Consider the following 12,245-nt stretch of genomic DNA (forward strand, 5'->3'; position numbering starts at 1 on the left):
CGTTGAAATAAAGTGAATCACTGATCAGAGCTGTGTCAATTATTGAATGTCTATCATATGTCAATTGCTTGGAGACCGATAAGCCATCTGACATCGATACATCTTTCGCCGAAAGAAAACGGAACAAATGCACAATGAATCAAATAAACAATTCTTAACTTTGGTTTAATTGAAATGCATTATTAATGAACATTGCCATCTTCACACAATCAAAATATTTAGTCGAAAATGAAAACAAAATAAAAGGGACGACAAACTTCTAGGTTACGATTCGAATTTGCGATACACGTCGTATAATCTCAAATGAAAAATAAAATATGAACCTTTTCAGTTCAATATCAATGTTTCAAATATCTGCGCACGAATTTCTCAATAATTTTCTATTATTCGTATTTATGCCCTGAAGTAAATTTCTCTGCTGAATTCAGTGAGATTGGTATAAAGTCCAAAGTTCAATTTCAATCACATTTACAAATGCGGCTATATCAAAGTTCTTATTCGTCAAGAGACTAAAACACAGCAACTTTTCGGAGAGATAATGAAGTTTCGTGACAAATTGTATTTCTAAATACATATAACCAAAATGGCGACAATAAAAGCAAGACCATTTGTAGAATTTTTGTTGTAATTTGATCAAAATAACTAGCATCAATCATTCTCCTCTGAAAAGTGTTTTTAAAATGGGTATGATAATGTTATTTCCACAGTCAATATTTTTTCAATGTCATGTTCTGAGTAAAAGAACATCATTATTATTATCCATTCAAAGATACGGATAGATAATTGTTTTTTAAAAATCCAAAAATCATTAGATTGCAAACCGTGGCAAACATTTCATTAATCAAATATGCAGTATATCACTGTGGACAGGTTTGTAATCTAATACGTATCTTATTATACTTTTTTGTAGTTTTATACTCAACTTTCCATTACTGCTGAGTATTATACAATTTTTTAATCAATTCATAAAATGAAAGCACAAATATAAATTATATGAAACATTTTCAGCACCTTTTTACATACTAGTGTTGAAACCACTCTGTCCGACATAAATTACGATTTCTTTTTTCTAGTGTTATCTACTACTGCATACACATCATTTCTACAGTTATCACTATTTGATTTTTCTACAACTGCATATGCACATCCATCCTCTCCGGGTGCAATAATATGCTTAACGGCAAACGATTCAGCATTTTTTGCCCAATTTGGTGTTAATTCTGGAGTAGCTTTACTTCCAGATTTTGTTGCTTCCGTGTATTTGCCTTCGTAACGAGATACTATTTCTTCTGTGTCGATGCCTGCATAATCGCCTTCCATATTGTTATCACATTTTCTTTCATTTGTGTTTGACTCTGGTTTCGTTTCTGGCTTCTCATTCAAATCTTTTTTGCTATAATTGCGGTCTATTTTATAAGCTGTATGGCTCTCTGTAACACATATTTCTTGCTGATTGTTGACAGTTTGTTGTACATCGTTATCGTAATTGGATACGTACAATGTATTGTACATTATACCATAGTCATCGTCGTCAGTATGTTCATGATTATCTTCAGAAATTTGTCTCTTTTTTTGTCTGTAATTCAATGATACGAAACAATTGTTTGATGTACACTTTGTAATGTCAATATTAAGGATTGTTATTTCTAACTAAATCATTCAAATGCAACGGATACAGTAATGAAACATTCAAATTGAAAATACAAAAAATAGAAACACCTCGCTAAAAAGGTGTATTTAGGAATGCTGTTTGCTAGAAATGGTCTGTAAAACCTTAGTCACATATATGATTGATTCTTTTAAGATCTAAATGACCTGTAGAATTTTAGGCGTGGTTCTTCATACTGATCTGCATATAAATATGTGTTACTTCATTTAATTGAATAGTATAAAAGACTAATCAAGAGAACCAAGGTTCTGGTGGAAATTAAAATAAAGCAATCCAGGGACAAAGACCAAATAAGCAAAACAGACATACATAGCAAAGAACATTAAGTAACTAAAAATAATACAAACAAAGTAACAAAAACAAATGAGCAACTCAGATTCCGCAAAAAAATAAATAAATAAATAGGAGCATTGACCAGGTGCACCGGTAGGGTAGGCGTGCTCTGCTTTTCTAGAAACAACCACCGTGCTGTTCATAAGAAGTCAAGTCCCAGGTAGACGAAAGAAAGAGGAAATGAAATCTATGACACGATACAATTCATTTAACACACTTAAGGTCATTATATAGTTATTCATCCAGTACACATAAAAATGGCCAAATGAGGAGATCCCCTTTGATAAAAGTAGTTCTAAATGAACAAAGGCAAACTGAAGGCCAACAACAAAATGTGTCTATGTTCAAAAAATGGGAAAATGAAGAATATGTATGACAGATGGAGGTCGTTTGTTGTTTTGACAACTGATATTTCGGCCGACCAAGCCATTTTAACAACCATAGAAGGTTTTGAATTATGAACCTTTTCTTTTGACAATATAACGCTGTCCGTCTAGAGTAGATGGAACCTAAACCAATTTCTGTGATGGTAATAACAATACAGTTTCGAGCAAAGCTAATGCAATGCAAGAGTGTGATGATGAATAAGAATAAACTGTTTTTGTATTTTGCATGTCGAGAAAAGCTTCATAGGGAGTATTTTTGTTTTACAGTCATTCTGCAAGTTCATTTTCTTTTAATTTTTAAATAATTCTTTTACTTTTATACTGCAGTAAGATTAGACATCTTTCTATACAAATTAATGTTTTAAAATACCTTAACTTTTGGATGACATATATTGCAACAACAGCAGTAAAAATCAATCCACCTGCCCCACATCCAATTGCTACGTATACTATGTATAAATCTTCTAAAATATATCGAAAAAGTGTTTGCATATTCGAAAATTTGTCACTTTTTTATTTTCCTGATCTCTATCTTATGGTTCCAAAAACCTTTACTAAACCCACTCCAACGATACCAGTATTATGTTCATACGGAATTCATACCTAAAATACTTTAGTTAACTATTGTTGGTATATTTAACGTTACTAGTATATATCGTTTTACGTAATACTGTTAGATTCAGAAGGATTTCTGTGAACACAATTATATCTCACAATTGATTTGCTACGTTATGTCCTGTCTTTGTCCCTGGATTACATTCTTTTGATTACCGCTATAACCTTGGTTCCCTTGATTACTCTTATAGCAAGTACTAACTACTCTGATATCATTGAAAGCTATACATATTTGTGTAACAGACACCTGAATCAGGGTATGACAAAATGCGTCTTAAAAAGTCTCTTACCATGTTTTTTAGATGACAATCCTTAGTTGAAAAGTACTCAGTGTCTCCGAAAATATTCAGTAATGATTACTTTTTGTAAATTTTTCTTTGTACTGATATGACCGCTGTTTTACCGATTATGACAATACATACAGAGGCTTTTTAATCACCACTGGTATATTCACGTAACCTTCGAAGAGGGAGTTTTAGCTTGCTGTAAAACCTAGATTTTATTTTCGTTTGAAATGCCTGTACCAAATCAGGACCATTGCTGTACCAGCTGCTCCAGTGGTGTAATATCTATTTTGCCAGATTTATTTTAGACTTGATTTGACTATGAATAGAATAAGTGTTCGTTAATTTTGCTGTTACCCATATTAGACGATACATGTTATCAATACCCTTTTCCTCGTTCTGTATTGGCTGTGCAACCTTATCTTTTGAGCTGTCGATGTCTGTCATACTTTCTGGCACTGCCGTAGTAGCATCACGTATTGATGTTTTTAAAGCGAATACCGTTCCTGTTGTTCGCTTTTCCAAAATTGTTCTCTCAGTACGGGATTGGGGAGTTGTCTCTGTATCATATTTCTCGGTGGTAGTCACAGATTCGTCATCAGCGGCACTGTTACATTTAATCTCCATCGGATTACTTTGATCTTTAAATATAACATTTTACCTATTACATATACTACATGTACTAAAATAGGAAACACTTGAACCCCCATTTCTTAGACATGTGTTGCCATCTATTTTTAATACATTTCAGCGAAAAGTCAAATCATACCATTTTGTACCAATGTTAAGAAAATTCATAATGAAAAATAATCGAAGTATTTGCCTGAGTGGTGTATGATTTTTAATTAATTACAAATGCATAAGAAATGTTCGAAAATACATGTACTACCAATCGATTATCAGTCAAGGGTCTGTATACCACCCTCTTTAAGTACTTCAAATCTTAAAATATCTACAAATCAATTGATTAAGAAACAAGGTTCTGTGCTTTTGCTTTTTTGCAGTGCCTTATTGTTTATTTCTCATCCCATTAAATTAGTACCTGTACCAAAATAGTAAACAGTAAAGCTACATGAATATCGTGTACATACCAAAATTTATACGAAGACAATATCTTGTATCTTGTGGATGGTTCTCTTTTATCAAAGTTATAGCTACTGTTATATTTACTGTTTTATTGACTGGTAAATGACCATCATCTTTACAATACTTTAACCTTTGATCAAAGTTCGGCTGTCTAAACAGTATTTTACTTCCACAAGCACTGTTGTTTTCAAATGAAGATGGATATAGCAAATCCTTGTATTCCAATTTTGAGGCGGTCTCGAACAGAGCCCTAGCTGTACAAGTACATGTTTGTCCGCCATCTAATGTATTTGCATAATATCCATCCAAAGTTATGACTGTTTCTTTGCTTACTCTGGCATCAGTACAAAACCTGAGAACTATACAATAAACGTCTTTTTTTGCTCTCCATTTAATTGACTTAACTGTAGATATACAACTAAGAGAAGAAAGTAAAAACATTGAGATAATATATAAATGCGTGTATGCACTAGAATGCAAAATGTGAATACGTCAAAGAGACAAAAACCCGACGAGATGAAAAATGTCAGCCCAAGGCCACTGATGGGTCTTCAATAAACGACGAGGAAACCCTTACATGATAAGGCAAGCTGCAGATGGCTTAAAAAAATTTAAAAAAAATTAAAAAAAAACAATATACATAGGTACAGAAAAATAGTTGTATACATGTATGCACTCCAGCTCCATAAAAAATTCCAAAAGTGAAATCGAATTAATACATATAGAGGCCTTAAATTCTTGTCTTGGGACAAGTGCAAAAATGTAAAGGGTTTAATGTAATTTGGCAGAATCACAACCATCCCATTTCTTAAATCTAGCCACGGTGGAAAAAATATTCAAAAATATAAACAATCAAACGAATAGGAGCAATTTACTGATAAACATGTTCCAGCTCCAGTCCAGATTAAATCTACAAAATCTCAAAAAAAAAAAAAAAAAAAAAAAAAAAAAAAAGGTTTTTATCGTCTGTTATATTAATCCCAATTCTTCCTATGCGGGGCTGAGAACCACGATAAAGACACAATCTGTGTCATGCCGAACTGGTCTTAACTAATTAATAGAGTGTTAGAATATTACCACAAAATGTAGGGTGGGAGATACTCGCACGTATAGATCTTCCCTCAGTCTCGAGGGGATTACAGCATTTTTCCACTCAAGATAGTTAAGATTTTAACCCACAAGCCTTAAGGAGTGGGTTCAAAATCTATAAATTAACTATCGAGGGTGGAGAAATCCTATAATCCCCGAGAGAAATGACGGAAAATCTGCTTCTCTCATAAATAAAACCTTAAAAATACATTAAACATCATCCTAAATTCTCCCAACATCAACTACGTCATCCAAGACCGCCCCTCTCGTGATAAAATCATTGTGTCATGGATATCACTACCATTATGATTAGTTGATACACGACCAACTAATCTTTTAATATATGAATAACATTCGTAAATAAACAGGCATTTAATTGATCAACAATATGAATAATAACTGTAAACATGGTAAACATGGTAAGTGTGGTAAGAGTGAGAGTGTCGGCACGTGGCGGGGAATTATAATTTTTTAATCACTCGCTCGTTCGGTGTGAATGAAGCCTATGAATATGAGAAAAGTAAATCTGTATTTGAGAATGAGTTCCTTGTATCTGTTGAAAATTGTTGTATATGATTTATACGAGATTGTGATACCGAAAATCTCGTTATAGTTATTTTAAAATTTAATTTTTTTCGTTAAAATCCGAAACAATGTTACAAGTACGAGAAAATAGAACCAATTGTGATATGTAAATATCATATAATCGTGACAAAGGGACGTACCTATCTTACAACTGATAGTAAACAGTAGGGAATAAAACAAAACATTCATTTTATCGTGCATTTTAGTATTCAATTTACCATTATTGATATAAATATTTAGATCGAGAAACAGACATTCTTTACTATCAATATTTGCTTCATACAAAGAAACTTCTGCAGGAAATATAACTTAAGTATAAATATTGTAATCGTCTTTGTTAAGAGTAATAATATTTTTCAAATATCTGAAGGTATTATTGAATTCATCTACCAATTTTTTACCGATTTGTAACAATACAGAAATACGTCCTCAATAATTGGTGCACAATTGGTCCTCATTGGGCCTATTCGGTTAGGACTTTATATGTTCGGAGTTTTAGAGAAAAAAACTGAACTGTTCTATAAGGGGTAATCCATAAAACAAAACAAACCTGAACTAAACACACCCACAAATAGGAAATTACCATTAGGCAAAAAAAAAAAAAAAATTGCATATCATACAAATAATTTTAAATACACATACACACACATACACACACCCACACACACACACAGAGAAAGAGAGAGAGAGAGAGAGAGAGAGAGAGAGAGAGAGAGAGAGGCGTATATGTATTGGTTCATAACTAATATTTTTACTAACCTGGAATGTTAATACTAGATCCATTTTTAGACTGATTCCAGTGACTTGAACAATTCGTCTCAGTTCCGTTAACTAAATTTGTTCCTACATATAAAATTATCAACAATATCAACAAATCACAATAATAGCGGATTGACGATAAAAAGAAATCTAAATAACATCGGATGCAATCATAAGATTTTATTGGAAACTGTTTATAAAGTTATCAATCAAAATTTAATTGATTAATCCAATTACTTTGAACAGTTTCAGTATTTTTCTTATATATGCAACTTATGGAACATAGTAGGGCTTTTTAAACGTTCAGTAACATTTTGGAAGTTTTGGATTCATTACGTCTTATGTTAGGTTAATGAAAAACGTAAGTTCATAAGGATATTTTTTCAAATAACATTCAAAAATTAATACTAGCATCAAAACCATCATCATCTCTATGTTGAGCATGAAAAATCGAGACACAATCACAGTCCGACAAACTGTGAGAGAAAACATCCATACCATCCCTTTTTGAAATATATTATAATAGTTACAGTAAATATATGTAATCAATAAATACATGTTAATACCTGAAATTACTGGGCCATCTATAAATAGACGCATTTACTAAATGCACCAGTAAAGCATACATTTAATGATAACTTTTATTATTGTTACACATATTTCTTGGCCATAGATATTTGTATAAACTATACAAGGGTACTTGGAGAATATCAAAACATTTCAGGACTAAACCACAGTTTTTCTTTTGTTGTAAAAGGAGAGATTAACGTATTACTTTTCCTGCAATCACATTAAGATGTTCATGCCTGTGTGGTACTGAACCGGTAAAATATTATGCAATTATGTAAAAAAGGTCTGCAATTGTTCATTTCCCACATTTCGACATACTATTAGGCATAGTGTATTTCTTAGATTTCAACTTCCTCTATCAACACTTGGTAAAAGAATTGACAGTTACTGCAAAAATCCGCCGGAGGTGCGTTCGTTATCAGGGCCATGGACTAGTAGCAAATATGCATGAGATTACGTAATTTTTCGATCCCAGAAAAAAATATACAGATTAAATTAATAGTTACCGTGTTTCGGCTCACAATACAGCGGTGTATTAGTAAATTATTTTTCATTTTATGTCTCTGAATTGGACAACATGCATTCTTGTAGGTTGAAATAATGCATCCAATTATTGCCTCATATGAGGAATGTGTTATAGCTGAACTGTCACGGTTGTTCTTTTGAAAATGGACAGCCACATGGACCAGTAACTTGGCATGTTTATCATTTTGGAGCCAACTGTATAATTATTCTACAGAATATCTCTGCTTTTGAAGTTTTATTGTGCTATCCGGTTTTAATCCATTTGAATGAAATAAAAAATTTTTAATCCGTTGTCATACTATTCATGCAAAAACGTCACAGTTAACACATTTTTTTTATTAATACAAATGAACTTAATCTTTTGATCGGTTAAGTTATTGGAATGCTAAATTGAAATCAGTAAATACATTTGTATAAGTAAATGATATTTTTTTTCTAGTAAATTCACGTATTTAGTGGAATATCTTAGTAAATAATTGAATTTCCTTGAACCATGAGTAAAAGCATGCATATGTACATGTATTTACGAAATTTCAGTAACTACGTGTACTTACTTATTACACATATTTACTGAACATATATTATATTGATTTGCATGATTTATAAAAAAGCTATAGTCTTCTTATTTGTGTTGTAATATCCATTGAGTCTAGATCTCTAAAATTTCTGACGTCTTAAAGATCTTAGACTTACCAAAGATAAATACAAAGACAAACACTGCTTCCGTTATTAGCTTTTGTAATTTCGATTCCTTTCACACATATGATGCCTTTATGGTTGATGACAAATGGACAAATTTTGCTTTTATATGTTTAATAATGACAAACAGATTCAACTGCAGATGCGAGCGTCCTCGTTTTGTGTGTGTGTGTGTGTGTGTGTGTGTGTGTGTGTGTGTGTGAAAATAAGTACAAAGAAGACTCGTCAAAATGTAAATTAAGGCTTTTTTGGTATTTATCCTAAATATCTAATACTAAATATTATAAACAAGATCATGTCTACAATGTATTTGATTGTTATTATTTCATCTAATTGAAACATTGCATTTGGATAATTCATAAGACAAAATGTGCGGTTGGAATGCTATCGTCTTTTCAAAATGCTTAGAAAATACATTACTGCAACATCATTTCTCAATTCCATAGGAAAATCTGGAATTCATTAATAAATAAAATTTAAGAAGTACACAAAACTATAGATATAGAAATAGAAAGCAATATCCAGAAGTGAGAGTATCTACAAACTGAGATGCAATGTATTAATCCTGTAGCGTTATAGCGCCTTTTTATTTAAATTCATCTCGAATGTAAGTGAATGATTTATGATATAAATCGGGTCTGAAGTGTGGGCTGGTGAAAACCATCGGGTATTCGTGATCTTCCAGCACTTCCATCAACTCAATGATTGAAAAAATAACATAAGCATTTCATAATTGCGGTATACTGTACGTGTGTTTCGAAGAGTAACCTATAATCAGAAGCAAAGGAACCCAAATTTGAATTTTATAATCTTTGAATAAATATTACTCAAGAAGTAAATCTATTAACACATAGTATACAATAAGTACCCCATATTTTTTAAACGAAATCCAGCAACGACAACTTCTTTCAAGTGCAAACCAAGGATTGAAGCATATTGCCAAATTAAGATTAAGAACAATAAAGCATAGCATATCATATTCTAACAAAGCCCTTCGTATTACCACGCATCATGATGCACTAAACATGCTAAACGGGAAGCGTTTTCCTGCAATCAGGAAGTTCCCAAAACTAGGGAGATTTATTTAAACTACCGAGGCATCATTTACATTTAAATAACACAGCATTTGTAATTTAGTTTACACAAAATCCAATTAGAATATTATTTTGCTCAATATGTGCTTATCGAAGGAAATCTGTTGATGGTGAAAGAATTTGTTTTGGGGTTTCATTTCGACAGGAGGATAAAAAGTTATTTATATAATAGTTTTTTGTGCCTTTACTTACTTGTCAATTAGTATGGGCACATACAGTAACTTAAATACAAATAGAAAGAAAAACAGAATCTGTTAAATTTAGCTAATGTAGACAAGTATTCCACATAGTGATGTAAATACATAAACTCCTTGGGCTTGGAGGGTTCACCATGCACCCCTGACTCATCAGCTTTGTGGTGATTTTTAGATACCTATATACCTCCCATTACCGAATCAATTTGTTGCCAAAGAATATTCTCGGATTTGTCTTGAATAAATTGGGTGAAAAGCCCGAATTTATATGACTCAATTTTGGTATTTTCTTTTTAGTATTATCACAATTAATACTTCTGGCGTTCTTTTGATGAGTTTTGGCTAAAAATCAATCCCGTCTGACCATTTTACGTATAGCAAAGGACATTGTGAAACAACATTCAAGACATTTCTATGCTTTTACTGGCGATACATGCATGTAGATACATTGCGTAAATTCCTTGCATTTGGTCCCTTTTTGACCCCTTAATCTAAAAAATAGTGTCATAAACATAGCAAATAAATTCGAATCGTCCTTTTGTGCTTTGAAAACTTGATGTAAATTTATAAAGAATAGTCCGCGTTTTCAATTTCATGAAAAATCAATGCATCATCTTTCAATAACGGAAGAATTGTGGAATACGATGATTTGAGACCCGAAATATGTTTACAAATCTTCCACTAAGTTTTCGAGGGGGTTTTAGGTCGATGTATTATTCAAAATATTGTCGTTGTAATCTTTACGCGCACTTCTAGTTTTAGAAGTTACTTCATATAGTATAGTTCGTTGGTTCATCAATAAGTTGAACCCTAACGAATATTTTCCGAATATTCAAGTTTGCAATGAAATTTAGTTGATTGTCGTTAAAATCACCCGCGACGGAATTATTATCATTAATGGTCGCTTTTATATAACTTAATTCCAAATGTCATTTAAACTGTCTGGAGGAACGTAAAGCGTCCCATACAGAACCGATTTACCATTTAGCTTTATCTAAAGCCAAACAGATTCGAGACGGTTGTTTTTCTAGTCTATCCTACGTGTCCCGAAAATATTGTCTTTTACACATACAATAAATCCTCCCCCTAATTTTTTGGGTCCGCTGTATAGGCGAAAATTATCCAATTCAATCCAGAAGTACTCTCGATTTCGGATATATTTAATACAAATAGGAGAACAAATATGGAAAAGATAATTGCAAACATAAATATATCATATGTTTTTGGACCTTTGCAATGACCCACACTTGTCGGAACTTGAATATTTAACATGGTATAAATAGACATAAAACTATTATAATAGCATTTTGTTTGTTAGATGACAATAGCACTTTTGCACAGAACAATTCAAAAATATTAAAACGTTTTTAGAACCACGAACGAAGCTTGGTAGATTTTTTACCCACTCCCATTCTATATAACTGTAAACTAATACCCATCAGTTGAGTGACACCCGTATTTTCCATCATAGATTGATAGAGGTCACATAGTTGTAACATATCAATACAATTCATACGTGTTCGATAAGGACACAATAAATAACACAATTTGACTTACACAAGATATGGTTTAAGTTCTTAAAAAATGGAAAAGAGGTGAACAATGATACATATAATTAATTGATTGGAAAAAATTTTGATAAGTATATATTATACTAGTTTATGGTAAAAAAAAACGAAACTGTCATACTGTTCGAGGTCATCGATGTTGCCACTTAATTCATTGTCCAACGTTAAGTTATCGTTACTTTATTGGTAAAAATTACCGTTTAATTAATGTTAAATTTAGTTAAAGTGATCCGCTTTGGTATCAAAATGGCAAAACAATATTTTTTCATTTTCCTTTCAGAATATCAATGCACAGGAAATTATGCTTTTGTTTTTTTTGTTTTGTTTTTGTTTTTGTTTTTGTTTTTGTTTTTTTTTTTTTGGAAGGAGTTCCCATTTTTCTCATGCCAAATTAGCGTTAGGAATTAACAGCTTAATGTTAGATAGTGTTAATTTTAATTGTTAACGTTGATTTAACATTTAATTGTTACGTTTACTTTAACTACCGTTTGTTTAACATTCATTTTAACGTTGAACCAACGTTAAAAGATATTAACTCTAAATCAACGCGACTCATTTTTGCCTTTTTGAAAAGAAATATCAATGCATGTTTGTGAAAGAAACACATAAAACCGTTCGTTTAAATTCTTACTCTCAAAAGTAACGTTAATTCCGTACTTACCAAACAACATAACACTGCACATATATAACACGTATTTCATTGCTGATTTTAACAAAGTCCATATAAAGTTCTCATGTATTTAAGACCTATAAGGAAGTAAATTTTCGCCTACTAAAATTCTATTTAAA

General features: G+C 31.8%; 1 protein-coding gene across 1 annotated transcript; it reads right to left on the reverse strand.

Moving 5' to 3' along the window:
- Positions 1-151: 151 nt before the first annotated feature.
- Positions 152-12,242, reverse strand: LOC148610038 (uncharacterized). Its single transcript, XM_088541958.1, has 6 exons — positions 12,118-12,242; positions 6,807-6,890; positions 4,379-4,732; positions 3,674-3,928; positions 2,759-2,852; positions 152-1,576 (listed from the first exon to the last, which is right to left on the reverse strand). The coding sequence occupies exons 1-6, from the start codon at positions 12,155-12,157 to the stop codon at positions 1,054-1,056; spliced, it is 1,350 nt and encodes a 449-aa protein (XP_088398084.1). The 5' UTR covers positions 12,158-12,242; the 3' UTR covers positions 152-1,053.
- Positions 12,243-12,245: the final 3 nt, after the last annotated feature.

The sequence above is a fragment of the Perna viridis genome, chromosome 8 (assembly GCF_037379345.1).
Source record: "Perna viridis isolate PV_CMFRI_1.1 ecotype Kerala chromosome 8, ASM3737934v1, whole genome shotgun sequence".
Taxonomy (NCBI): Eukaryota; Metazoa; Mollusca; class Bivalvia; order Mytilida; family Mytilidae; genus Perna; species Perna viridis.